A 27,928-nucleotide genomic window follows, 5' to 3' on the forward strand; every position below is an offset into this window, starting at 1 on the left:
CTGGAAGTATCACAGAAAGGGATATAAGTGGACGAACTAGGAAATCCTTGTTTGAGAACAGCACGTTGTGCAAAACTACTGAAACATTGAACAGTTGGGCATTCAAATGCTAAGAGTAGTTCAAATTAACTTCACCTGTCATGGTTATAAGATCATTTTAGGTTCAGCCAGAAATTTCATCTGAATATCTGGAACTTGTTTTTGTGAGTAGTGTATATTCATGCTTGAACACGTTTTCAGGAACAATGGCGACTTTATTGACGTTATTTTGCAACAGGAGCAACTGAGAAAGGTGCGGCAGAGACTGCAGCTTAAAGGGCAAAGCTTTTTGCAATAATATGGTGTCATCCACTGTGTTTCCCAACCTTTGCTTTGCCAGGGCACATATTTTACATGTAGGGAAAATGCCTTAGCACACCAAAAGTACCACAAAAATACCAGTTCGGTTAGGTTTATTGTACCTTTTGCCATTTAGTGGAAGAGCATTCAGTCGTTCTGCCTGTCACTATACATTGCTGGCATAGTATAGAGTTGAAAAAAGATACATTGTTTATAATATTGGGTCCAAATCAATGAAGTTGGATGATTGCTAAGAATCTTGCGCAAGTTTGGGAATCACTGTGAACTGTAATTTATTTACAATTTTCATGTAGTTTTTTAAACAAAAAAATTATAAAATGGGAGGATTCACCAATAACTTAACAATCATGAATGCTTCACCACAACTGAGGGAGCATTAAATAAATTAGCTCAAGAGGAGATAACTTGTAGGAGCGGTGGGAGGCGCATGGGGGAACCTTGGGGGACGCCAGCTGAGGTTCCACACTAGCTGCTGTTGCTTCTGCTTCCGGCGTTGCGGATGCTGACTTTTTTGCGGGTGTTTTCGGTGCAGCGTTCCAGGATGAGCTCGGGGCTCGGTCGCGGCGGGATCACCGGGGCCTCTGGCTTCAGCTTGCTCCCGGAACTGAAGCTCCGTTGCTCAGGAATGTTCCCTGTGGGACACGGATGTGAATCATCACCACAAAATTGATAGGAACAATACTTTCAGAAAAATCACACATACAGTATACAGTGAACCCCCGTTTGTCGCAGGGGATACGTTCCAAACCTACCTGCGACAGGGGAAACATGGTTTTACCTCTCCCACATGCTTAAACGTATTTAAACACACTTATTAAAACACACATTTTGAAAAATATTCCTTATTACTATGCAGTTGTGCCTTGAGATGTGTTTAATTTGTTCCTTGTGAAGAACAACTAACGTTGTGGATGCTGACTTACAACTAACGTTGTTCTTAGCAGAGGATAAAACGATGACCGTTAGTACTGTTATAGTGTCCTTCTATGTGTGTTGCTGCACCATTTATTTTCCAATACCAGTTGCTTGAAGGGTTATAACACCGCAACATGGATGCTATTCGTTAGCCCATCACTAGAGTTTCTCATTGTGTTAGCATTAATACAGTGGCCTTTTAGAGACAATGTATAATTCCCTTTCTTCGATGTTTACTTTTACAGTAAAGTGTAAACTTGAAGACTGTTTTTTGAAGAATTGTTCACAAATTCTATGGCCCCAAACCGCTGCGTATTGTGAAGTGAGTTGAGTCACATCCAAACAACAATAAAAAAATAAAGAAAATAATGCAAGTCGAGTCACTTGTATGTCAAGACACCACTGTAGAGTGCTCTATCATATTTAAATCTTGCTTTGGCGCCATCCTGTAGCATTTTGATCCCAATGATGCATGTTTATTGGAGGGGTGGAGCTCCATTTTGCCAGGCCATAGCCAAAAGTAGTACTTTGCTGCCAGCATTTTGCACCGATAGGCAATTGTAAACCTTTTTTCGGGGCGGGCGGGGGAAAGTGTCAGTTTCTCGTTTCACGTTTTCACGGCAGGACTCTGTCCCTATACAGTATAACACTGTATTTCTGTTTCCCTTATTTCCAACTGGGAAAAAAGTAATCGTATTGCTCCTACCTAGATTTTTCCGCTCCCTCAAGGGCGAATTTTCCGGGATCTTGGATTTCCGGGGTGAGGCGGTGGGGCGTCCGCCCTTCTGCTGCAGGTATCGGCGGCTGTTCCTGCGGTAGGCTTCCTGGCTGAGGCTCTGTCGGGCTCGCTCGTGGATGCTCTTGACATTCTTAATGGTGGACCTGGAGAGAAAATAAACAATTGATTGTTTTTGTGCTTTAAATATGGGATACACCCCTCGCCCCATTTGTGAACTCTTAATTTTTCTTTCCAGTACTCATTTTCACTATTCACGCCTGGAGTTCCAAAGGTGTGGGAAATTATGGGTGAATTTGAGGAAGGCTTCCAGTAAATTTCTATGGGAATTGAGGATAATCAAATGTAAAGATAACATATTCAAGCATAAAAATAAACATTTTTGTTTTCTCATAAGCAGACATCCATGTAATCTCCTACCCCAGATGCGAGGGCATTACAGTCCCTTAATTGTTTCTTTTTTTTTTCACCTCACTCTCGCAGCGATCCAACCGTGGATGTTGTAAATTCCTGGTTTAGTAACATTTATTCTCATGCATGGAAAGTTTGCAACTTTGCAACCCAATTCGTGTCCGTGCTCTTCACAGTATAAGAACGATCATCTTTATAATGGACCTGCGAGGAGGAGGTTTCTGTCCCTGCGGTTGCTTGGCGTCATATTCATATTTGGCTCCTTTGCCTGCTTTGTGCAGGAACATGGAGGGGAAGTGGCCGGTTTCCTCGCCTTTCCTGAGCAAAACAAGAAAAAGAAGATATATTCCAGGAAAACGACTCAAAGAGTATAATTATTTTTACAAGTGAAGCAGCGACTTATATACCTGACAACCCACCAGCCGTCCAAAAGCTTGTGAATGACCTCAATGGTTTCTCCCATTTCCAGTGAGATCTCATCGTCCGTCTCCGCCTTATAGGCTCGGACTGTTACGTGCAATTCTCCTTCAGGGACAAAATGTTATCAAACAAAGTCATATCTTAAGACAAAATGATTCCCTTTTTCCTTACCTTCATAATTTGGCTCCACATCCTCTGCCTCCTCAGGTCCGTCAAGGGGTTCCAGGTAGGTGGCAGGAGCCCAACCTCGTTTAGTCTCACACTGGCAGAACCACCAGCCTGAATGCAAAAAACAATGGTTTTAGTTCGTAAAGGTTAACGATATGTTCTACTTCACCCAGTACGCAAGGCTAAATGTCATTATGGTTTGATCACCTCTGGTTGGTTAGTTAGTTAGCTAGCTACCTGTCTAATATAATGCAAAAATTATGCTTCCGATCTATGTTGACGTTCAGCTGAAACGGTTAGTTAGCAATGGAAAATCTTTCTCAACCAGTCAAAGGCATGCAGGTGTAACTGTAGCAACATCTTTTGGGGACAAATGCGGTGAAAGTCCATGTTTTGTTTTTGAGCTTTCGAGATTCTTACCATTCTGTTTTTTCTCCACGATTTCCACCAAGTCTCCTGTGCGCAGGTTAAGCTCGTGTTTGGACGTCTTGGTGAAGTCTGCGATCACTCTGTACGAGTCCAGTATGATGGGCCCAGAAATCTCTGAGGAGGGGGGTAGGCACCATGTTTAAAGAGGTTGATACATGTCAAATAATCACTGTATTCATATTTACTTTGCTTAAAATCAAGCAAACATTATTCATATTGTTCACATTATTACTAATAAGTATTATATCATCACAAATTATTTTATTATGTAATAAACGGGTACAATAAAGACTGCGATTGTTAAGACTTCAACTCCATTAAATCTGTAAATATGGAAATAATGCAAAACCAAACACTTTTTACTTTTACTTTGTTTATATTATTAAAAAAATATGACTACAACTGAAAAAGCTTTCAAATTTGATGTCCTTGAACCAAAAGAAAAAATGTGCCCCTTTCGCATAATATTTTATAATGCTGCACAAAACACATCACAACAATCCAAATGCCACAGAAAAGAAAGAAAGAAAGAAATAAACTAATTAACAAACAAATGAACAAACAAACAAAAAAACTCTTCCTTCGTAGCGTTTACTCAACATTTGAAGACTCTTACCAGATATGTTGTTGCTGACTTTGGTCTCCAAGAAGATTTCACTTTTTTTCCCTCTGAACAGAAAATGGGAGGGGAACAGAAAAATTACTTCTTTTTTTAACGTTGCGTGTGTGTTAGTCATATGTCATCTGTCGGTTGACTTATTTGAAACCCACAATGTGGCATTTAATTGGGATGAAGTAAGTCGAGATGAACTCGATTGTTGGGGAAAATATAGCCGCGTGAGAATTAACTCTACTGTACAAGTTTATCTCAATACATAACGGTTAATTAGTTAATTAGTTGAGTGAGTGAGTACGATCACACAAAAACTGATGCCCTCAAAGTGTAACTAATGCAATGTTATGGTTTAATCACAGTTAGTTAGTTAGTTGCTTTTTTTTATTTTTATTTTTTATTAACATTTGAACTAATCTGAGTACAATACAGTTTCAGGGCCTATGACATGAAGGCGAGCGTTGAATGCGGCCACTGACGTGTTTGGAGCCGGTGGATTTTCGTCCTCTTTTCGCACTTTGAAGAAGACGTTGAGGTGCGCACAGCGCGAGATGTGCGGCGGCAGCGCGATGAGCGACAGGCAGTACTCGGTCAACGTGCTCTGCTTGCTTTCCCGAGACCTTTGGCTCTCCACCCACCGCGGTGCTGGGAGACACAATGGATGGTCAAATGTTATTCAAAACCATCGCCTGGACAAAGGATGAGTACTTTTACTTTGTTTTAGCTTGAATTTTGTTTTATTATACAGTCCTTGAATTCTTTCTACATTTAATGACAATTAACAATGTTACAACTCCAAACATTGCCTATGAAAATGGGTTGAGTAGGTTTACTTAATTTTAGCTTTAATATCCATCCATCCAGCCCACTTCTCCTCACTAGGGTCGCGGGCGTGCTGGAGCCCATCCCAGCTGTCATCGGGCAGGAGGCGGGGTACACCCTGAACTGGTTGCCAGCCAATCGCAGGGCACATACAAACAAACAACCATCCGCACTCACATTCACACCTAAGGGCAATTTAGAGTCTCGAATTAATGCATGTTTTTGGGATGGGGGAGGAAACCGGAGTGCCCGGAGAAAACCCACGCAGGCACGGGGAGAACATGCAAACTCCACACAGCCGGGGCCGGGGATTGAACCCGGGTCCTCAGAACTGTGAGGCTGACGCTCTAACCAGTCGCCCACCGTGCCGCCAGCTTTAATAAATAAATAAATAAATAAATAAATAAATAAATAAATATATATATATATATATATATATATATATATATATATATATATATATATATATATATTTTTTATTTTTTTTTTTATTATACAGTGTGCAACTTCTTTTTTACACTAGGGTTAGAAAATATACTGTATGCCTTTGCACTTATACAATGTAGGATGAGGATAATAAAATATACCTTGTTCCTCACTCTCTCTCTCTGATATTGTATTATCACTAACTGCCTGTTCATGTCTGTGTACATATGACCTCGCCTGAGGAGAAATCGGCAGACACTTCGAAGAGCCATCAGCTTGTATTTGAACTGTCTCTTTACATTTAAGTATTCAATTGTATCTCTCAATATTCTTAAAGTGCTTGTCCTGTCTCGTCTACAATATTTCCCCCCCCTTAGAAATGTTGTGTTACTCAAAATGTCACTTGTATAATACAGTGAAACTAGTTTGATTGCATTTTGGCTTTATTTATTTATTTATTTTAAATGATACAGTGCTTAACCTTATTTTTTTCACTTAAAGAATGTAAATGTAACTCCCGTCCAAAAAGGAAGTAGTTTTAGTTTTGCTCGTTTTAAATTTAAGTTTTAATCAAAAACTAATTGGAAGTCAACCAGTTCGACTGTGTAGATGCTATTGGTAAGAATTAAAACAGAATGTACAACAAGGTTATTGTCTTTTATTGCACAACCTTTTGTGAGAGGAAGCGCTGCAATCAATTTGTGCACAAGTTGGTGAAAAGCCTGGTTTTGGTATGATTTCAATGATATTTCCCCACTTCTGGTGCCTTGGCTCAATAAACAGCAAAAAAAAAAAAAAAAAAAAGAGAAGTCAATGTGTTGACACGCAGGTGCTTCCTGATATAAAATCCTTCACTTGAAATAACGTGGCCATAAGCACCCACTCGTCTTAAAACATACACGTTGTATAGCAGATGAAAAAGATAAATATCTAAGTAATGTGACGAATCACGTTTTACCTGGCAACGATGGAATGATTCGATCCCTCCTTTCTATTTGGCCGGCTTCGATAGGAAACATATCTTTCAGGGATCTCTGAGAACGAGAGATCTGCTTTACTGAATGTCCAGGAAAAGCGAAAGCATTTAATCCAGACTTAAAAAAAAAATATTTAAAAAAAAGACACTCACATGGAAAGTGTAGATTTCAGGGTATGTCCTGAAAATCAGTTTCTCCGAGAGGTCGGTCCACTTCACCATCAGCATGTAGACCTAAAAAATAAAAAAATAAAATAAAACATAGAAACAATATTAAAGCGAACTGAAGTTGCTTATGATGAAAACAAAAAAAATAATGTCAAGCAATTTTTGGAGCCTCACATAGTGCTGACTTGGGTAAAAGCGTTTCTCGAAGCCGAGCAACTTCACGTGTCGGATGTAGACTTCCTCCATGTTGGGACGGATGAAGACCAACTGATGTGAGGCTGCTGAGACCTTATATGTATTCGTGTGCGTGTGTGTTCGTGTGTGTGTGTGTGTGTGTGTGTGTGTGTGTGTGCGTCTGTTGTGTCATCAACACTGCAAATGTTAGTTCCTCTTTATTTTATTTACCTTGTCAAAAAGATAATGAAACCCATGCTTTTCCACTGTCATTTTTTATTTATTTATTTTTAAATAGTGCTAATCTGTCATTAGGGTCATAGGAGAGCTGGAGCCTATCCAAGCTTACTTTTGGTGAGAGAAGTTGGATACAACCTTGACTGGCTGACAGTCAATTGCAGGGCACAGCTGACTGTTGGTGAGCAGAATTGCGTTGCACCCTGGACTGTCTGCCAGTCAATCGCAGGGTACAGCTGACGTTTGGGGAGAGAAACAGGGTACAAACTGGACTGTTTGCAAGTTATTCAGAGGGTACGGCTAACTATTAGCGAGAGAAGCGGGGTACAATCCGAACCAAATACCAATCAATGGTACGGTACGGCTAACTATTAGCGGGAAAAGTGAGGTAGAATCTGGACTGGCAGACAATCTGTCGCAGGGCACAGTTGACTTTTAGTGACCGAAGCAGGGTACACCCTGGACTTTCCGCCTGTCAGTCGCAGGGTACAGAGAAGACTTTTGGTGAGAGATGAGGGGTACACCCTGGATGGGTCACTAATCAATCGCAGGGCACAACTGAATTTTGGCAGGAGAAGCAGGGCCTCCACAGACTCCACACAGGAGGCCCTGACCTGAGATTCGAACCTAGAACCTCTCGACTGTGAGGCAGATGAGCTAACCACTCCTGCTGACCGAAACACTGCTTTCACTTGTAAAATGAACTGCACTAACGAGACTATAGGGTCACCTTTGTGGCTGTGGAGTCCATCTTACACGCACCAGTTGGGACTGCTCACACACACACATGAATGTCCTTCGTTTTTGTGTCACCCATGTGAACTTTAAAAGGGACTTCCAAGGGACTGAAATGTGTTTTATACAAAGTTTTCGCAACAGGAATAAAGAGGAAGAAAGAAATACACCACAGGGAAACTTCCCTTTGTTACCACCACAAATCTTGAAACAAAAACAAAAATAGTCAAAAGTGAAACTTTTAAGACGGGTGTTGATTTCTGGTGTGAGCAGTTAAGAGTTCTCACTTGGGTTGTCCAAAAAACTGATACAGAACCAGATCTAGCAACAAGCCAATATGGGCCAGAACCTTGGAAAGATCCCAACCAGTGGCGGCTGGTCTACACCCAACCACGCACGGTGGTCATCACGTTAATTTCACTGAAGACCCCCGCCAAAAAATTTAATACAAATATTGATAAATACAAATATTTTCAAAATATACGCACCAATATATCTATTCTTGGATGAGCGGGATAATTAGTACATATTTAATAATGAATGAGGTTGTGTCATTCATTTCTGTTGTCTGATTTTGTGACGTGCTTCCGATCTGTGGTGCACAAATCTTTACCCATTGACTCTCATTAAACGTTTCACATGCACATTAGCTTCTTCTCAATGCAATAGCACCTTGGGACAACAAAAACATGTGTACAAGTGCAAAAGTAAAACGTAAAAATCAGTTTTAGTGTCAATTATATACGCTAGCTCTTTTGATAACTTGCCACAATGTAAAATAAATAAATAAAAATGTTCCCCTCTTTTATTAACTTAGGGCTTGAACTGAGAAAAAAAGAAAATCATCAAAGTTGACAGAAAAATAAATACTCCAGTAAAGTACAGGCACCTGAATAATTGACTGAAGTACGTACAGCCACATAGTCTTGTACTGTACTTCATTACTTCCCACCACTGGAATAAATTCATTACAATTCATGAAACGGTTAGCATTTAGGTTATAAATGTAGGTCAGTTCTTCTGATTGTGTTTAGGACAGTAGAGAACACTGCCTTACTGTCCACCACAAAGTTGAGTGCCATAAAAGATATTTTCAAGCATTTTTTAAAAACACATTTTCAGCTCCAAAGTGGAATTGACGATTTCTTTCGTGTGTATGTATGAGTGAAACTGTTTGTAAAAAAAATTTATGTACCGACTGTGTAGTGTTATTTAAAGCCGTCTGGTTTAATGCCGCGGTCTCCATTAGTTTGTCCTAATGACGTTGCCGTACAGCTGTAAGACGAGCGAGGGGGAGGAGTGACAAATCGACAGCGTGTTGCTCTAACACGTCCGCAGTTTGAGAATAAAGTGAAGTCAGTCCGGCTGTTGAGTCACATGTTTTAAAAACACTTGTTTGCATACTTAAAGCGAAGATGAGCGGAAGAGGCAAAGGCGGTAAAGGTCTCGGGAAGGGTGGCGCTAAGCGTCATCGTAAAGTTCTCCGTGACAACATCCAGGGAATCACCAAACCTGCAATTAGGCGTTTGGCTCGTCGAGGCGGAGTGAAGCGTATCTCCGGCCTGATCTACGAAGAGACCAGGGGTGTTCTGAAAGTCTTTCTGGAGAATGTTATTCGCGACGCCGTCACGTACACCGAGCACGCTAAGAGGAAGACCGTCACCGCCATGGATGTAGTGTATGCTCTCAAGAGGCAGGGCCGCACCCTGTACGGCTTCGGCGGTTAAACAGCATACGGCTGCGACCAACCAACCGACTACAAAACGGCTCTTCTAAGAGCCACACACTTTGTCTTACAGAGCAAACCATTTCCTGCATCCAGTTCAGCTACACAGGCGTGCATTGAAACTACGCACGGTACTAGATTGTGGTACATCAAATGGAAGCTTTAGACAGAATTACATTTAAATTGCACTTTTAACAGTACTCTTAAGTGCTTTACACCGAACTGATACTTAAACTATCAATGTGCACTTGTATTACCCAACAAAGCAAATGTCATTCACAAGTGCAGCATTTAGGGTAAAATAATCTCAATCAAATCTAAGCAAGAAAACAAAGATTTAACGTGGTAATAGTCCAATGTGACACCCAATATTTGTAGTTACTGCAAAATGAAAAATGTTGACAATTATAAAACAATCATGTACTATTTGAAAATCTTAATATAGTATGAATGCTTAACGACCATTGCAAGTCGATGTGTACAAATTGCGTCATAAATATGGATATTTGTATAGCATGTTAATTTGCAAAAATATATACATAATTTGATGTGTACAGCGTACAGAAGTACGTTTCCTCTGTCATGGGGAGGACGTGAAGGATTGTGTGAGGATAATTAACTAATCCAGTGATCTTTGGTCTCACTGAGTCAAACCTATAAAATACAGAAACTTACAAAAATGATCTGTTACTTCAATATGGAAAATCTTCATTGAAGAGTGCATTTCACAATTTGGGGGCCATGGACTGTAAGGCTCTTGTCACCTATAGTTGTGTCTTGATACAGGCGATAATGGTAATTTAATAATTTGTGTCTTTCAAATTTAAAAAAAAAATGTAATTAATGTTGCAAAAAATGACAATGAAAGGTCAATCAAATTCAATCAACACACTTGTAATGTACAACCACCACATTATACTGAACAGTATATTTGTATGTTCACGAAAACACAGCTACCCATTGTGTAGAAATCTCAGAGGAAAACTGCAAATGAACCCCGTGATGAAATACAATACATTAGACTGGTTACGTGTCACAAAAGAGCAAAACCATTTTAAAGTTGTCCATCCATTTTTTAATGCATCCAAACGACTGATAAACGTAAAATCTTTCGCGTCTCATCTTGGAGTTGTCTGTAAACCCCCCGGGTCACCGCAAGAAACTCTTGTGTTTACGTCAGTCCCAATTTTCGCCGATAAACGAAGAAATCAAGTAGCTAGTGACGTATATTTGATAGGAATCCACGCTCAGATGTCTCTGCTAATGTGCGAAGCTGTATCGCGACGATCACGACACAATTTTACACGTTTTGAGGACAAAATGTGACGAAAAGTGGCCGCGGACGTCGCCAAATGACGGACTACCGGAGAGGTTTGAGAGCTCTAGTATCAAAAACAGATTGTCTGTGCCGACAAATATAAACTGAGTCTAAAGGTAAGAGGGTTAGCTCTCCTCTGGGGTAAAAAGTGTGGTGGGAAATGTTTATTTACGGCGTAGCTTGGGCATGAAAAGTGGAAGAGAAAACACAAAAAGTGCCTCCACATTCCGTCCGAGTTGCAGAGCGGCGGCTGGGTTGAGTCTCTACGGTTCTCATGTGCCCTATAAGTCCCGCCTCCTGCTCTACGCTTGACAATTTGTCCTCGACGAGACGTTCTAGAGAGCACTATGGCAGAAGAAGCTCCAGCTGCAGCGGGACCGTCCAAGTCCGCGGGGAAAGCAAAGAAGAAGCCCGGGACCAGATCGCCGAGGAGCGATGGGCCGACTCTCCCTCAGCAGATCACCGAGGTGATTGCCGAGTCCCAGGAACGCAAAGGCATCTCGGTGTCCGCGATCAAGAAGGTTCTGGCAGCCAAAGGTTTGGACGTGGTGAAAACGAATAAGCGCATCAACGCCACCTTGGTCGGTCTGGTGGATAAAGTGGTTCTGGTCCAAACCACCGGAGTAGGTGCGTCTGGCTCCTTCAAGTTGGCCAAGAGGAATGCGTCTAAGCCTAAACCTAAGCCCAAACCAGAGAAGAAGAAACCAGCTGCCAAGAAGCAACCGGCTGTCGTCAAGAGGTTGAAGTCACCCTCAAAGAAGGGTGTGGCTAAGAGGTCACCAAAGAAATCAAAGAAGCCCGCGGGTAAGAAATCCAAGCCTGTAAGTAGTCCAAGAAAGACTGCAACGAAGGCCAAAAAGCCTCAGGCCAAGACCCCCAAGAAAGCAAAAAAACCTGCGTTAAAGAAGGCTGCCAAGAAACCAGCAAAGAAGCCAGCAGCTAAAAAGGCCAAGAAGTGAAACAATTGACACTTTACGATCTTAAAACCAACCAACGGCTCTTTTAAGAGCCACCACCACATCAACTTTAGAGCAATTCCATAATTGTTTCACCTTATTACAACAAATATGACAATTGGACAATTCTTAATGCATTTAAAAAATATGGGTATTTTGAAATTCAGAATGCAGCATTTGCTGAACGTTGCAGAAGCAATAACCCCCCCCCCCAACCCCCTCAAAAAAATGACACTGTAAATACTTTGTGTTTTACTCTTAACGTAATAACCCACTAATCACACTCCTTTGTTTTAAAAGTCATGTATTTCCAAAGAAGAAATTGCACATTTCCAAATAGTCATTCACATTAACACAACGAACATAATGAAAGGATAGAGACATTTATATAAACATAACAAAAGACCACAAATTTCATATATTTCTTTCACACTTGGATTGTCTCATTTCAAATTCCTGTCGTCCAATCGTCCGTCAGCTAAGGACCGCGAGAGTCTCTTCGTTGGACCAATCAGCGTCGCCGTGGCGCTGCCGCTCTACTATAAAATCTGCCGCTCGCTGGCACACTCATAGTGCAGTGTAGCATCTCGACCAAATGGCAAGAACGAAGCAGACAGCCCGTAAGTCCACCGGCGGAAAGGCTCCCAGGAAGCAGCTGGCCACCAAGGCCGCTCGTAAGAGCGCCCCGGCCACCGGCGGTGTCAAGAAACCTCACCGTTACAGGCCCGGCACCGTGGCTCTCAGAGAGATCCGCCGCTACCAGAAGTCCACCGAGCTCCTTATCCGCAAACTGCCCTTCCAGCGTCTGGTTCGGGAGATCGCGCAGGACTTCAAGACTGACTTGCGCTTCCAGAGTTCCGCCGTGATGGCTTTGCAGGAGTCCAGCGAGGCTTACTTGGTCGGTCTGTTCGAAGATACCAACCTGTGTGCCATCCACGCCAAGCGGGTCACCATCATGCCCAAAGACATCCAGCTGGCCCGCCGCATTCGTGGAGAGAGAGCTTAAGTCACCCAAGTTTACTCTATCCAAACAACGGCTCTTTTAAGAGCCACCGACTCTGTCTCAAGGAGTGATCTCCCATGATGCGTTCTTTCGACTGCACACATCCTTTTATTTATTTTTTTTCTAGAATATTATTCAATTGTTTTAACAAAAATACATTCAGTATTCATTAGTCAAGTGTTTGTAGTCTTCAATATGATGCTCATCTTTATACACAAATACATTTGTAAATAAATACATGGTTAAAGTTAACCCAGTGTACTTGTATCCTCTCTAGGAAGACCGTCGTTAAACCATCTAATCTGGGGGTTTTACTAGTATAGTTATTACCTAAACAACCTCGTCTTTTTTTGATGAACCAGATTTAAAGAAGTTTAAAAAAAAAAAAAAAGTTGTTTCCGCCCGGTCTCGAACCGGGGACCTTTCGCGTGTTAGGCGAACGTGATAACCACTACACTACGGAAACCTTCACTTCCACTTGAGCTTTTATATAGACTCATTACCAACAATTTTCATGAAATTTGTTTTGGATAAACATTACACACAATTATAACCTTATATTACTGTAAAGATTGATTAGTACTACCATTTTAAAAAATGAGAAACTCCCTCTTCTACAACTATGACGCCTTTATTTATTTTACCTCGATCAGTACTACACAGGCATACAAGAACAATGGTAATGGTGGAACGCCTGTTTGTATTGCGCCAGCCGGGTTTCGTGGATTTTGAGACACCTTTTTTAAACCTTTCTTGGCCTCTTTGACCCGCTCAGGTATAGTTTCTCCCTTACAAGCGTTGAGTGAACTTTCACTGGGGTACAATGCAGTTTTGGTATTCGTGCGTATGCAAATTTTCATGCGCCGTTGCTTCCACGCGATTGGCCAATTTGAAGTGACGTAATCCTGGTGATTTGACGTACACAGAAAACAGATTAGCCAGTAGTGTAAGGAAATGCTCGCGCTCTTTTCCATTTGAAACGTAGAGCCTATCTGCTGGATACCGGGAGAAGTATGGAATTTTGAATCTAAACGTATCAAAACAGCACGTCTCAATACGATTTAATGGTGCGAGGTGGAATGCAAATAAACATTGACAGCGGAAACACCCAAAAATCAACCTTTATTGGGAAAGCTTATTAAAGCACATTTTCAACGGTAGTTTTACCCACTAGTAGTAGGAGGAAAAAAATAAATAAAAACGCACACCCACAAAGTAACCGAGCTATCGTGTACGTAAAAAGAGCTGAAAGTCAAATGCTTCTATATGAAGGAAAATGAGAGAAAACATTTAACAGCATGGGACAGTCTGAATTATACTTCGACTATGCAAGACTCAATCACGATTAAGCAAGAAATGACCAAAATAACCGGAAAGCAAAACTATCGTAACGGCATAGATCTTTTAGACTGAATTGGTGGCTCTTAAAAGAGCCGTTGTTTGGATGGCGTGACCGTGGTGACTTAAGCCCTCTCTCCACGAATGCGGCGGGCCAGCTGGATGTCTTTGGGCATGATGGTGACCCGCTTGGCGTGGATGGCACACAGGTTGGTATCTTCGAACAGACCGACCAAGTAAGCCTCGCTGGACTCCTGCAAAGCCATCACGGCGGAACTCTGGAAGCGCAAGTCAGTCTTGAAGTCCTGCGCGATCTCCCGAACCAGACGCTGGAAGGGCAGCTTGCGGATAAGGAGCTCGGTGGACTTCTGGTAGCGGCGGATCTCCCTGAGAGCCACGGTGCCGGGCCTGTAACGGTGAGGTTTCTTGACACCGCCGGTGGCCGGGGCGCTCTTACGAGCGGCCTTGGTGGCCAGCTGCTTCCTGGGAGCCTTTCCGCCGGTGGACTTACGGGCTGTCTGCTTCGTTCTTGCCATTTGGTCGAGATGCGACACTGCACTATGAGTGGGCTAGCGAGCGGCAGATTTTATAGTAGAGCGGCAGCGCCACGGCGACGCTGATTGGTCCAACGAAGAGACTCTCGCGGTCCTTAGCTAACGGACGATTGGACGACAGGAATTTGAAATGAGAACTGACGGACGATTGGACGAGAGGAATTTGAAATAAAGCAATGAAAGCGTGGGCGGGAAATCGCAGCCGTTCAAACGGCTGCTGTTTTTCTCTCGAGTGGGTGTTTGGGCGTGAAAGGGAAATTGAAGAGTTTATGTAAACTTGAATCTAAATGTATAAATAAGCATGTTTCTTAAGTGGGTAATAACGTTAGGAGTAGAAATTAGTGTAGGTGTGCTAATTGTGACGTTTTTAAAGAAATGCGAGTGTATGATTACCTCCTTAACATTTAAACGGTAGGCTTGACACTCACGAATTAACATGATAGATATCAACTCGTCTGACTAGTTCTAATTATATTTTGAATCGTTGAAATTTACATTCACAATCTCTGTGATGTAATTGTAGTCGAGTTGACAAATCGAAATAATTGAGTTTTTTTGTCCAGTCAAAACTGAATTAGACATCTGCGACTTCATTTCTCATTTCAGGACACATGACTTCACTTTTTGAACTTCATGTGTATGGGGTTTCTAATTATAGATATCCACTATTCAGCTGCCAATATCCACTATCTGCAGCTCCTGTTTGAGATCTACAATTTCATTCTAACTAGCCAGAATTCAATTTTACAGATATCGACAACAGCAACTGCTGCAAGTGAGAACCACATTTGTATTTGCAACCATATTTTTTTTTCCCATCTTCATAATAGTAATAAGATAAAGAAATAAGGAATTACTCTTGAGTGTAAGTATTGGCTCTTAAAAGAGCCTTTGGTTGGTTGAGGGTTTGTAAAAGTCCACTGGCTCACTTCTTCGTCTTCTTGGGCGCTGGCTTCTTGGTCGCTTTGGCCTTGGTCGTATTAGTAGTTTTATTAGTTTTCTTAGCCACCATCTTGGCCGGTTTGGCTTTTGGTTTTGCTTTTGCTGCTGTCTTGCTGGGACTGCTTGCTGGTTTGGACTTCTTCGGAGTAGACTTGTTCGCAACCCTCTTAAAATTCTTAGGGTTCTTCTTCTTGGCGGGTGACGCTGCTGCTCCAGCCTTTTTAGGCTTTATCACTTTCTTGGCAGGCTTCTGGCCAGCGGATGTCTTCTTCTTCTTGTCTGCCTTAGGCTTGGCAGCCGCTTCCTTCTTAGCCAGCTTGAAGGAACCAGAAGCGCCGGATCCCTTTGTTTGTACCAGAGCGCCTTTTTCCACCACTCGAACGAGGGCGGTGTTGATACGTTTGTTGCACTTGGCCACGTCCAAGCCTTTAACCCCCAGAGCCTTCTTGAGCGCGGCCGCCGAGGTGCCTTTTCGGTCCTTGGACTCAGCCATCACCTCGAGGATCATCTTGGGAATGCTGGGCCCATCGCTCCTCTGACCTTTGCTCGCCGGCTTCTTCTTTGCTTTTCCCGGGGACTTGGACTGTCCAACAGCGGATGGTGCTGTCTCTGCCATTTCTGATATTTGCTTTGTCTCTTACCAGACAAGTTGTCAGTAGGCGAGCAGGAGGCGGGACTTATAAGGCACATGAGAACCGTAGAGACTCAACCCAGCCTCCGCTCTGCAATCCGGGGGAAATGTGGACGCACTTTTTGTGTTTTCTCTTCCACTTTTTAGCCCCTAACTACGCCGTAAATAAACATCTCCCACCACACTTTTTACACCAGAGGAGACATAACCCTCTTACCTTTATTCAGTTTAGATTTTTTGGCGAAGACAAGCTGTTTTTAATACTAGAGCTTTGAAACCTCTCCGGTAGTCCGTCATTTGGCGACGTCCGCGGCCACTTTTCGTCACATTTTGTCATCAAAACGTGTAAAGGTTTGTCGCGATCGTCGCTATACAACTTCGCACAAAAGAAGGGACATCCGAGCGAGGATTAAAATCAAATCCACGTTAATAACTGCTTGATTTTGTCGTTAAACGGCGAAAATTGGGACGGGAGCAAACACAGCGTTTCTCGGGGTGATCCTGGTCGGTTACCAGAGGTGCATTTATGAATACTTGTAAAATATTGTTCATCGGAATACATGTTGGAATCATTTATTTACAATCTAATCTTGTAATGATCATCTGCTTTCTTTTCAGGAGCACAATTCACCAACGCTAAAGCTACAATAACGTCGAATTCCTCTTTACTGCAATGTGCTTTTGTTATTTTAATTTAGCACCTTAGGTCAATTGATTTTATGTACTGTTTATTTCGAATCACATAATATTAATTTAAAAAATAATCATGGTCTAACAAGCGTTGCAAGCGTCAATGACTTTATTAAATATGACAGGAGGACAAATATAGACTGTTTCACAACCACTCCAAAAATATTGATTCAAAACAGATTAACAATGTCTTGCAGGGAAAATGAGTTTTGCTTCTATACTAGCAGTTTAAATCAGATCCAATGGCATAACTAAAATGTGTATGTCATTATTTTTGCAAATGAACTGTTTTTTGCGTGCAGCACATTGGAAAATGGAAGCGGACAGTTTTAATGTGTATGAAGGAAAACAGGCAAGGAAGAAAACCGACATTCAAGTGATTAAAATATAACTGATTTCATATACAAGAAGAAAAACTGATAAATGAAATCTGTTTCACAGTTTTAAGACAACCCAAACTATATAGTATACGTGTCTCTATGTTGTCATCAGAGATCCAGTGGCTTGCTCTTCAGAAAAAAATAGTTTTTATGCAAGCGTGAGCTTTTAGTCCATATCGCAACCCGCCGTCCCCTGTATATTTCAATAATACTTTGAGTGGCTCATCCAGCTATTATTCACTTCACTTATGCCATGTGCAGCTGGGGCGAGGTCACCTCTGCGCAGATCACCAGTCAATCACAGTGCTCTTTTAAAAAAAAAAAAAAATAGTTTTTGGACTGTGTGAGATAAGCCAAGGAGGTCAGCAGAAAAGTGGCTGTACAGTGTTTCATGGCGATCATTTTTTTTTTTCATCAAATATGCTTCACCTCCTACCCTCCAAGGTAGATGCTTTTACAATGTAAAATCCACTCTTCCATACCTGTCTATAACACTTGTTCTCATAAGGGGTGAGGTGGTACTCGTACTAGCTGACTTTTGGTGAGAGAAGCAGGGTACATCCCGGACTGGTCGCCAGTCAATCCCGGGCCACGCTTAGGCAAAAAAAAAAAAAGCCAACGACTCAAGTCAACTCCACACGGGAAGGCCAGAGTCAAACTTGTAATTGCGAGTCAATGATTCACCCAATCATTGACAGAGGCACAGAAGAAAACGTTGACTGGTGATCGAACCCACGGCCTTCAGGTTTGCAGGGCGACCACTCCACCGCCTGCCTGTTAATAAATATGGTCACAACAAAATACACTACACTTGTGCGATGGAAGGTCAATCGAAACAGTTTCAAAGCAGCCAATGTGATGTCCAAGGATGTAAACAGTTTTTTTCCCCTCTGTGTAGGTGTTTAACATCCACAGTGGCCACAGGTCTATCCATCTGAGTCTGAATACTAATACTGAACTGTGCATTCTCTGTATTTTACGGCTTTTTCACACCCCTGTCTCGCCCGCCAGCTTCCTTGGCGAGCGGGGACGCCGGGCCGAGCTCCCGTCCTCGTGCGTCCGATCCCGGGAGGAGGTTACGGTTGTTGGAGGAGGACGACCAATGCGGCGGGTGGCCCTTGGGGGCGACGCATCGGGGGCTGTGGCCGACGGAGGACAGCGTCTGTTGGCTGCCGTTCAGGTAGGACGAGTTGTTGGAGCCCTGCTGGCAGCGGTAGTTGTAGTACGCCTGCCAGCCCTGGCGCTTCCGCTTCCAACGGCAGCGGAGGATCCGGATGAAGGCCTGCAGGCACGGAGGAGGATGTCTGTAACTATGTTTAAGTTGAATGACTACTAGTAACACAATGAACAGTACTATTGGTCAATACACCAGCATCAAATACAGTAAACATCCTTTTATCGCGGGAGATTTGGATTACAGACCGACCCTCAATAGATGAAAATCTGCAATTTTTACAGTGAGACCATAAAAAACCTTCATCATTCATTCTTCGCATAGGATAAAGAATATATTCCTGTGACTATTGTTATATTTTCTGTGTACTTGTGTTGCTTCACTATTTATGTTCAAATATCTATTGCTTAAAGGGGTTAAAGCACCTCCACATATACACTATTCATTAGCCCGTGTCGGTGGAATTTCCCATTATGTTTTCGCAGTGGAGGCTATGTGGTTGTTTAAAATAGACTTATTGATTCTTTGTTTTATGTTTAGTTTCACAGTAAACTTCAACGGGGTGGCATTAAACAGCTTGAAGCCTCTTTATTATTATTTTTTTTAATTGTTCACTATCTGCCAAACTGCTGCTTAATGTAAAGTGAGTTAATTTCAGTTTCATCATACAGTATGTCCATATTGATAGTTTTCTACAAAAGGGATGCCCAATCACTAGTTTTCAGACCAGTAGATGGATAATTTGGTGCACAGAAAAGAGAAAAAACACCCAAATTGGCTTCATACCTGCTTAAACTCGCGGCTGTAGCAGGGATAGATGATGGGGTTCAGGCAGCTGTTGAAGTAGCCCAGCCAGAAAATGACCCTAAAGAAGGTTTCGGGAGGGCGCAGGTTTCTGTTAAAAGAGCCTAAAACAAACATGAATCAAGTTATGGAGAGGTGTTATATGAACATGAAATAACATTCCGGTAAATGCCGCCTTCTCTGGACTTTGGGTGGTACATTAAAGGTTGAGTACCTTAAAGCTCAGCAAGTTTACACTTTTCTACAGTGCACTTCTTTTATTTTGTTCTTCAATGGAAAATTTCACAAGTCACACAGGAAGTGATTACAGTCCGTCTGCTCAAGAACGACTGCGAAAGGTCCAGGTGAGAAGCGGACTGCATGCATTCTCACGAGAGAAAGGAACCCCTCAACCCGGCTTTGAGACTGCCGTTATTTATTTCTTTGACCACCCTGTTATTTTTTTTTTTGACCGCCTGTCTGTATGTAGTAAGTACAACCCCAATTCCAATGAAGTTGAGACGTTGTGTTAAACATAAATAAAAACAGAATACAATAATTTGCATATCAATCATGTTCACCCTATATTGAATTGAATACACTACAAAGACAAGATATTTAATGTTCAAACTGATAAAGTTGATTGTTTTTAGCAAATAATCATTAACTTAGAATTTTATGGCTGCAACACGTTCCAAAAAAGCTGGGTTGTATATTGATCGGATCATTTGCATGTAGGAAGGTATAAAAATCCAACTTCGATAGCCCCTTTTGGCTAGACCTTCGAGATGCTCCGTGTCTCTATGTGAAATTGTCTGCCCTTTTTGCAAATATAATGGACTGCGCCAACAACGTTGTCTTCAAGTAATTTGGTTCAGGTATTCTCTAAGAGAACAAGTTTTTTTTTTGTTTTTTTTTCCACAACAGCTCCCATTTCGGTTGGTTGTCTTGATAGGACTCTCAGCCGGAGTTGGTATTAAGCTGATTTTTGTGAATACAAGATTTGGATCTATTTGGATCCCCTGAGATTGATGTCACATTTGAGTCCATTTGTTAAACAAGAAGGAGCACTGAGGGAAGATGTAGACTATAATGTTAGCCAACTGGCTAGCTGCCATATGCTATGTTCCAGTACCGGTGGTACCTTGAGAAGCATGGAAAACTGGAAAGTGCTGCAAGAAAGAGTGCTCGCCACCAAGGGGCAGCATTTGCCATCATCATCATCATCATCCCTAAGGAGCTTCTCAGCTTCATCCAGTTTGGATGTTAGTAGTCAGGTCTAAATCTCTTCGTGACCCCCACGTGAGGCAGGTCCTCCTCATGTCAGAGGCTCTCGTGGGATTTCCAAGGATCGGCCGGGATTTGCCGCGGATCGCCATTTTATTTTCCCTAGATAACAGATCTCCTGTGAGATGAATTTGTTCTCCTCCAAAATGGACTTGTAAGGCCATCCTGTATCTCCGCCTGCTATCTGTGACTATATATGACGATCGCCGGTGCAAAAACCAGCTGTCCGCCACCATAACAAGTGTTGTGGCATCATCTTCCCATGATGCATCACTGTCATACTAACCCAAGTTTGGCCATTTCTTTCCTCTCACACAGGAAGTTCTATTTTCGCTTCAGTTTGGGGTTCCAGCCTTGTCTTCCATGTAAACACTGTCTGTGACCACTCTACACAAAGGGCTATTTGGAAATGTACTGTACAATGTTAACAGTGCCCTTAAATATACTATATGTCCATCCATTTTGTATACCGCTTGTCCTCATTAGGATAATGGCTGAGCTGGAGCATATTCTAGCAAAATTTTGGTGAGAGAAGTGGGATACACATATAGACAAATGAGTATTCACACCCATGATCAGTTGAACATCTTCAGTGAACCTAACAAGTATGTTTTTTTTAAACGTGGGAGGGAGTGCCCAGAGAAAAGCCACACAAGCAATGGGGAGCATGCAAACTCTACACAGGGAGGCCGAGCTTCGATCCCAGAACCTCTAGACTGTGAGGCAGACGTGGTAAACACTACACACTATTCTGCCTGCCCTAGATATCCATTCATCCATTTTCTGAGCCGCTTCTCCTCACTAGGGTCACGGCGTGCTGGAGCCCATCCCAGCTGTCATCGGGCAGGAGGCGGGGTACACCCTGAACTGGTTGCCAGCCAATTGCAGGGCACATACAAACAAACAACCATTCGCACTCACATTCACACCTACGGGCAATTTAGAGTTGTCAATTAAGCTACCATGCATGTTTTTGGGATGTGGGCAGAAACCGGAGTGCCCGGAGAAAAGCCACGCAGGCACGGGGAGAACATGCAAACTCCACACAGGCAGGGCCGGGGATTGAACCCGGGTCCTCAGAACTGTGAGACTGACGCTCTAACCAGTCGGAAACATTTAGTAGTAAACATTTATTTGGATATATTTAGGGTATGCCTGCATAGGTTTTCTCCGGGCACTCCGGTTTCCTCCCTCATCCCAAAAACAGGCATGAATTGGAGACTTCAAATTGCCCGTAGGTGTGAATGGTTGTTTGTTTGCATGTGCCCTGCGATTGGCTGGCAACCAGTTCAGGGTGTAACCCGCCTCCTGCACTATGATAGCTGGGATAGGCTCCAGCACTCTCGAGACCCTAGTGCGGCTAAGCGGCTCAGGAAATGGATCGATGGATGTTTACTGCATCTCAAAATTAGCATCACAGAGATCTGCCTGAAACTCCAGTTGACTTCAAGTCGTAAAAACAGCCATGCCAAAGATGCTTTGTTAATGCTGCTGTAAATTAAAATGAGTTTTTTTTCTTGATAGTGGAAACTTTTTTGTCTTTTTTTTTTTTTTTAAATCCAGAGTGCAATTTTATTGAGCCTGAAGTGCAGTTCACGACTCAGCAGAAACGAGGCACCAGCAGACCGACTCAGCACTTAAACCGCTGCAGAGGTCAGAGCGTAGCTATAAACCAATTTTAAGCGTCCGAGCGTTGAATAAATATGAATATGACATACAGTATGATAATGTATTTTGTCATAAACTGTTGGGGTGTCATTTCAGCACATCATCTGAGTGTGAGGGACATTTCTAGAGTTATTTTAGTTGTTGTTTGCATTTAGCACAAAAATATGATTGAAGAAATAACATTTTATGTTTACTCCTCGCTACTATTTAGCTGGTGTTTTGTTTGCGCTCGGCCCATCAAATTGCATTGCGTGGTGTGTAACTCCAACAATTTATCAGATTGATGGACCAGGGTTACAGTATAATAGAGTTAACGAAAATGAACGAAATAACAAAGAACTGAAAAAACATTCTCAAGTAAAATAAAAATTGAAAACGAGAGTTTAAAATAACATGATAACAACTGAAACTGCATTGACTGTTCCTGAAACTAATTTAAATGAACTATACTATAGCAAAAAATGTCCTTTGTTTTTCTAATAACCTATTTATATCATATGCTTTTAGAATTGCTTATTTTGGCACTGAAGGTTTTTGGTTTCTTAACTCTTTTGGTGAGTTTTTATTAGACAGTATGTCATTGAAAAAGTGATCTTTTTTTATCTTGCACCTGACAAATACCAAATATTACAAAAATGTAATACTAAAACTAATAAAATCTAAACTAAAACCAAGCATTTTCTGAAAATAAAAACTACTAAAAACTAATTAAAACCTTATAAAAAAAACTACATTATTAGAGTGACTCCCTGCATATTCACGGTTTGGCATTCTCGAATGCGCCTCTTCGCAGATTTAATTTTTAACCTGTAATCTGTTATTTACTGAAAAAGTCACAATGCAATGCCGGTATTGCTCTAGTGGCATAGGGTGGCATCTTGATGCCAGGGAAACAATTTGAAGTCCATTGAGAAGCTTCATTTAGACAAAAGTCGTCCTTTGCAGCTATCTTGTGGTATCTATAGTTAATTGCAAACCATTTTCGGAAGGCTTCAATTCCCTGCATTTTTTCACTATTAACAGGGCTTCACTGTTTAACATTGGGACGGTCAGTATTGAAGATGAGAGGTACGTACTGATCGGAAGAGCCAGGAAGAAGGGCAACCAGCACAGGATGAACATGCCCACCACCACGCCCAGCGTCTTGGCTGCTTTCTTCTCCCTGGAGAACTTGAGCAGTTTGACGGTCAACGTGCTGCGTCCGGCCGAGGTCGCCCCTCCGCCTCCGGTCTTGGAGGTGGCGCACAGGTCCTGGATCTGCTGGTTCCGGCAGTGGATCCTGAGGGTGAGCTCGTTGGAGTCCTGCTGCCGCTCCTTCATCACACCTGCCTCCAGGTTCTTGGTGGTGCGCTTTGCCACCACGTAGACGCGACAGTACATGGCGAGGATGACGGCCAGCGGGATGTAGAAGGAGCCCAGCGACGAGAAGAGGGCGTAGAACGGCTCCTGTGTGATCACGCACTCCATGTCATCCTGCGGGAGGGATTGAGAAGGTTAGACTCAATGCTGTGTACAAATAGTTGTGTCCGGAATGCCTTGGTTCATTCATGGATTTAAAAAACAAAACAAAAAAAACAAACAAACAAAAAAAAAAACCTGTTGTGAATTTTGTTGTTCAGCTCCTTGTTAGAGAAGTTGTGCAAAAAGTACTGTAACATGGAACGGTTGGACTTAAAAACAAAGTTCAAAGGCTCAAATTAAAATTCATCTATAAAGAAGTTAAAGTGGAATTTAGGTTCATCCAGAAATTTCACCAGAAAGCCCAATATCCCTATCTTTCTGTGAGTATTGTATGGTTAAATACTTCTTTGTTTCAAGTAATCTTTTTTTGTGTGTTAAAAATGAGCTTTATCATCTGAACTCCACCTCGATTAAAATTATTGAACCTATTAAAAAGTGTTTACCAAAGGATTACAACTGCACATTATTGTGCTGAATTTCACAATGGTTAAACCTCAGACCCTATTCGATTTTACTACCCATTCAGCTTGTACAGACATTCATGAACCAGTATTGTTTTTTGCTTTGCAGGTTAGAAAACAACCTCAAAAAATGAATTTGTTAATACGGTCTCAGTACCACCTTTTTTTCTACAATGGTACCTTGACTTACGAGTGACCCGTTTCGAGATATTAGCTGTTGCTTAGCCGACTCTTTACTCTGCCTCTGAAGCAAAAATGTAAGATCTGCGCACTGTATGGCGGCTCTGCACTCGACTCGACTCACTTCACAACAAGCAGCAGTTTGGCAGATAGCGAACATTGCTTCAAAAAAAGAGGCTTCAAGCTGTTTATTGCCACCCCCAGGTGAAGTTGACTGTCACCGTGCAAAACACCATAGACGACAAGGATGATAGATAGTATGTCATGGTGTCATAACCATTTTGGTGCAATACATCGAGACAGACAGTATAACAATACTCACAGATATCTATTTTTTTCCATTGTGAAAAATGACAAATATGACTGCAGCTCGTTGAGTAACTTAGTTGTACAACTCTTCTTTTGTTTGTGTGACCATGTCTGTATTATACTGCCCCCTGGTGGCCAAGGCGTGCACACCAGCTGCAGAACAATGTGGGGCTGGAACACATTAATGACATTTCCATATGAGTGTTTTGCGTTACGAGCATGGCCACCGAACGAAATAAACTACACCGCTCATAGTAAATTAAAAAAAAAAAATACTCACAGGTCAAATTAAGAACATCAGCCGAACAACGGCTCGTATTGTGAAAAACTCACAAGAAACTGCAGAGAGTTGTGTTTGGGAGGGATATACTCACCTGCGACGGCGGCTGCTTCCATCCGAGCAGCGGTCCGATGGAGATGACAATGGCCAGGATCCAGACGCCCAGCATGGCGAGCAGTGCGCGCTTCTCCGTCACAATGACCGGGTACTGCAGTGGGTAACGGACGCCGATGTAGCGGTCGATGGAAATGACGCACAGCGACATGATGGACGCCGTGCAGCACAGGACGTCCACCGCGGCCCAAATGTCGCAGAAGATGCGGCCGAACACCCAGTAGTCCAGAATCTGCATACATAGGACGGTGGAAAGTTGTTTAACTATTGCAGTGGTACATTGACAAGTTTAATTCATTCTGTGATCACACTTGTATCTCAAAACACTCGTATGTCAAGTCATCTTTTCCCCGTTGAAATGAATGGAAATGGCATTGATACCTTCCAGTTGCCCAAAAAACACCAACAAAATGTTTTGTAATGTTTGTTAATAACAGCGCTATATATTATTTTACATTACAAAAACTTATAGTAACAACAATCACGTGAAATGTAAAGCTTTAAAACAGTTTGTGCATCATTATTTCATGCATTAATTCAATGGCCATTTTGTGTCAGTGTGCATGTCTTGTCTACTAGGGGGCAGCATCATACATACAGACATACTACAAGTACATTTGATGATGAAACATATAAGCCGACTGTTGCAACAAAGCTGCGATGTTGTTTATCGCATACTATAAAGAATATATGCCTGGAAGTATTGTTATATTGTCTTTCTGCAAGTGTGACTACCGCTTGTGTTAAAATAAGTTATTTAAAGGTTTAGCCGTACTGCAACATTGATGCTAGTTTCGTAGCCCGTCTGTGGTTTTTAACATTGTGTTTAATCTAGCGGATTTATGTCAGGCAAAGTTATGTGGTTCGGCTAATACCCGTACAGGGGCCTGAACATGCCCCAAAAACCAGCCAATTTTTGTAAGCATATGTATCCTGGTCAAAAATCATGTATTTTAGGGGTCCCAAACAACCCTCCCAAAATCACTCAATAGTGCCCTGGAAAGTTAAAAACAATTAAAATAAAAAAACAACAGCAGTTTCACCGACTAACACAAAATTGGGTGGACATATCAATCATAACAGGACACATGCAAAAGTCTCAAGGAGACACGCTTGATATTGAACAGAAAGTCAACCATTTTGTTTTAAAGCAGCCATTTTGGTTGAATTCCAAGGCTCGACGGACTCCTACTTGGAAAGCGGCCCAAATGAGCCCCAATATGAAGAAGGTATCCTAGACAGATGGTTGACTCCATAATTGCAAAGATTATTTTTTTCGCCTACGTCATGTAATCTGGGTGGCGTATGGCATCAAAGTGTGATGATCATTACGAGGCTACGACATCGAAAATGGAGTGCATGGTCTTATTCATTGCTACTGGCGGCTTCAGTTAGTGTGGTTGCAGTTGGCTGTGGTTTGCAACTGCACTGCGACATACTAAGAGGCAAGAGTGTGGGGGTGTAGAAATATTGTGGCCCAGCCGTGGAGGATCACCGAAGTTCCCTTCCAGACAGTGCAAAAATAATCCTACATTTTTATCTGTAAGGGCAACAGGTTGAAGTCTTAGGGCCTTCCTGTGTGGAGTTTGTATGTTCTTCCCATGCTTGTGTGATATTTATCTGGGTACTCTCACTTCCTTCCACATTCCAAAAACATGTATTTTAGTTCACTGAAGACGAAAATTGAGAGCAAACTTGTAAAGAGTGACTCAACAACGCCTCCAATAGGCCACAAGAGGGCGCAATAAATTCAGGCCCAATTAGCTGCCCTCCTGCCGCAACAGTTTGTTGTTGTAATAATAATTTGAAAATAGTTATAATTTTTTTTAAATCAGGATTCCAAAATAGAATATTATAAAAACTAAAATAATGATATAATATTTTTAAATAAATAATGTAATAAATAAAGTACACAATTATCAAAATCAGGCCTAATTAGTTGCGCTACTCCTTCGACAGGCTGCTGTAGAAATTTAGGGGGGGGGGGGGGGGGGTAAGCTACATTCTGAGCTACGGTTTAATTTAAAAACAAATTTAAAAACAAAAAAAAACAATTGGAGGTAGTAAGGTGGCACAGTGGGCGACTGGTTAGAGCGTCAGCCTCACAGTTCTGAGGACCGGGGTTCAATCCCCGGCCCCGCCTGTGTGGAGTTTGCATGTTTTCTCCGGGCACTCCGGTTTCCTCCCACATCCCAAAAACATGCATTAATTGGAGACTCTAAATTGCCCGTAGGCATGACTGTGAGTGTGAATGGTTGTTTGTTTGTATTTGCCCTGCGATTGGCTGGCAACCAGTTCTGGGTGTACCCCGCCTCCTGCCCGATGATAGCTGGGATAGGCTCCAGCACGCCCGCGACCCTCGTGTGGAGAAGCGGCTCAGAAAATGGATGGATGGATGGATGTAGTAATTTGGAAGTTTTAAAGCAAAACTATTTTCCTTTTGTTGTTTGCATTAGATATATTTTTCTAGGTTTTTTTTTCACTGTCCAACCAATGTTTGCAGGGTTCCCTCTCCCACTATTTGAAAAGACAACCAACTTCTGTTGTATGAAATTAAGTGCAAAATGTTTTTTATTGGGGAGGGATTTTCAAAGTGTGGTACGAGTGCCACAAGTGGTACACACGACATGCAGGCTCACCCGAGTGGTTAGTGGAAATCACTTAATTCAATGTTCAAATTGTTCAGAATATGTTATGTATTTGTTTGAACTTTATTTTTCAATTCAGTACAGTGCATTTGTTCTGTACAGGTCAGTTGTGTTTAACTTAAGTACAACACATTTACATGCTATCTTTTAGAAGTGTTTCTTTTCAAACATTTATTTAGGTGGATTTTTTAACTTTATATGATATATATTTTAATTGAATCATTAAGTATTATCCCCCCCTCGCAGTATTGAATTACTACATAATGTCACAGTGGCTTAAACTTATTTTCAAATCCACTACAGTACGTTTGTTGAGTAAATTTCAGTTGTGTTTAAATATTGTTTTGAAACATTTATTCAGGTTAACTTTGTAATTGTATGTGCAATACATTTTAATGGAATCATTATTTAAGTATAGTCTTTTTATTTTATTTT

General features: G+C 41.9%; 7 protein-coding genes and 1 non-coding gene across 8 annotated transcripts in view; 3 read left to right on the forward strand and 5 right to left on the reverse strand.

Moving 5' to 3' along the window:
* Nucleotides 1-41: 41 nt before the first annotated feature.
* Nucleotides 42-9,317, forward strand: LOC133416085 (histone H4). The gene is made up of 3 exons (XM_061702732.1): nucleotides 42-64; nucleotides 7,350-7,359; nucleotides 9,006-9,317. The coding sequence occupies exon 3, from the start codon at nucleotides 9,006-9,008 to the stop codon at nucleotides 9,315-9,317; it is 312 nt and encodes a 103-aa protein (XP_061558716.1). The 5' UTR covers nucleotides 42-64; nucleotides 7,350-7,359.
* Nucleotides 246-6,719, reverse strand: ncf1 (neutrophil cytosolic factor 1). The gene is made up of 11 exons (XM_061702358.1): nucleotides 6,619-6,719; nucleotides 6,430-6,510; nucleotides 6,259-6,334; nucleotides 4,532-4,697; nucleotides 4,056-4,108; nucleotides 3,431-3,553; nucleotides 3,014-3,121; nucleotides 2,830-2,947; nucleotides 2,627-2,740; nucleotides 1,982-2,157; nucleotides 246-992 (listed from the first exon to the last, which is right to left on the reverse strand). The coding sequence occupies exons 1-11, from the start codon at nucleotides 6,688-6,690 to the stop codon at nucleotides 826-828; spliced, it is 1,254 nt and encodes a 417-aa protein (XP_061558342.1). The 5' UTR covers nucleotides 6,691-6,719; the 3' UTR covers nucleotides 246-825.
* A 1,652-nt stretch (nucleotides 9,318-10,969) lies between the features above and the next one.
* Nucleotides 10,970-11,619, forward strand: LOC133416129 (histone H1-like). The gene has a single exon (XM_061702804.1). The coding sequence runs from the start codon at nucleotides 10,982-10,984 to the stop codon at nucleotides 11,591-11,593; it is 612 nt and encodes a 203-aa protein (XP_061558788.1). The 5' UTR covers nucleotides 10,970-10,981; the 3' UTR covers nucleotides 11,594-11,619.
* Nucleotides 11,620-12,181: 562 nt separating this feature from the next.
* On the forward strand, nucleotides 12,182-12,615 carry LOC133415759 (histone H3-like). The gene has a single exon (XM_061702122.1). It carries the CDS (start codon nucleotides 12,186-12,188, stop codon nucleotides 12,594-12,596), a length of 411 nt encoding a protein of 136 aa, XP_061558106.1. The 5' UTR covers nucleotides 12,182-12,185; the 3' UTR covers nucleotides 12,597-12,615.
* A 371-nt stretch (nucleotides 12,616-12,986) lies between these two features.
* trnav-aac (transfer RNA valine (anticodon AAC)) lies at nucleotides 12,987-13,059 on the reverse strand. Its single transcript has one exon. It is a non-coding gene; the product is annotated as a tRNA-Val (tRNA).
* Nucleotides 13,060-13,741: 682 nt separating this feature from the next.
* LOC133415646 (histone H3-like) lies at nucleotides 13,742-14,896 on the reverse strand. Its single transcript, XM_061701850.1, has one exon. It carries the CDS (start codon nucleotides 14,465-14,467, stop codon nucleotides 14,057-14,059), a length of 411 nt encoding a protein of 136 aa, XP_061557834.1. The 5' UTR covers nucleotides 14,468-14,896; the 3' UTR covers nucleotides 13,742-14,056.
* LOC133415645 (histone H1-like) lies at nucleotides 14,893-16,060 on the reverse strand. Its single transcript, XM_061701849.1, has one exon. The coding sequence runs from the start codon at nucleotides 16,041-16,043 to the stop codon at nucleotides 15,411-15,413; it is 633 nt and encodes a 210-aa protein (XP_061557833.1). The 5' UTR covers nucleotides 16,044-16,060; the 3' UTR covers nucleotides 14,893-15,410.
* A 2,044-nt stretch (nucleotides 16,061-18,104) lies between these two features.
* Nucleotides 18,105-27,928, reverse strand: part of LOC133416366 (alpha-1A adrenergic receptor-like) — a 10,283-nt gene continuing 459 nt past the window's right edge. Inside the window, exons 2-5 of the mRNA XM_061703218.1 lie at nucleotides 24,826-25,077; nucleotides 23,117-23,513; nucleotides 19,089-19,210; nucleotides 18,105-18,410 (exon numbers count right to left, since the gene is read on the reverse strand). Coding sequence (XP_061559202.1) covers nucleotides 18,105-18,410; nucleotides 19,089-19,210; nucleotides 23,117-23,513; nucleotides 24,826-25,077 — 1,077 coding nt within the window. The remainder of the gene's footprint in view (nucleotides 18,411-19,088; nucleotides 19,211-23,116; nucleotides 23,514-24,825; nucleotides 25,078-27,928) is intronic.

The sequence above is a fragment of the Phycodurus eques genome, chromosome 17, assembly GCF_024500275.1.
Source record: "Phycodurus eques isolate BA_2022a chromosome 17, UOR_Pequ_1.1, whole genome shotgun sequence".
NCBI classification, from domain to species: domain Eukaryota; kingdom Metazoa; phylum Chordata; class Actinopteri; order Syngnathiformes; family Syngnathidae; genus Phycodurus; species Phycodurus eques.

Bases quoted from the DNA above. Each gene is read 5' to 3' on its own strand.
- ncf1 (XM_061702358.1), bottom strand. From the start codon at position 6,690: ATGGAGGAAGTCTACATCCGACACGTGAAGTTGCTCGGCTTCGAGAAA. The intron at 6,511-6,618 runs GTGAGGCTCCAA...TTTATTTTTTAG, and splicing joins TTTACCCAAGTCAGCACTAT to GTCTACATGCTGATGGTGAA. The intron at 2,741-2,829 runs GTATATAAGTCG...TGTTTTGCTCAG, and splicing joins GACGGCTGGTGGGTTGTCAG to GAAAGGCGAGGAAACCGGCC.
- LOC133416085 (XM_061702732.1), top strand. From the start codon at position 9,006: ATGAGCGGAAGAGGCAAAGGCGGTAAAGGTCTCGGGAAGGGTGGCGCT.
- LOC133416129 (XM_061702804.1), top strand. From the start codon at position 10,982: ATGGCAGAAGAAGCTCCAGCTGCAGCGGGACCGTCCAAGTCCGCGGGG.
- LOC133415759 (XM_061702122.1), top strand. From the start codon at position 12,186: ATGGCAAGAACGAAGCAGACAGCCCGTAAGTCCACCGGCGGAAAGGCT.
- LOC133415646 (XM_061701850.1), bottom strand. From the start codon at position 14,467: ATGGCAAGAACGAAGCAGACAGCCCGTAAGTCCACCGGCGGAAAGGCT.
- LOC133415645 (XM_061701849.1), bottom strand. From the start codon at position 16,043: ATGGCAGAGACAGCACCATCCGCTGTTGGACAGTCCAAGTCCCCGGGA.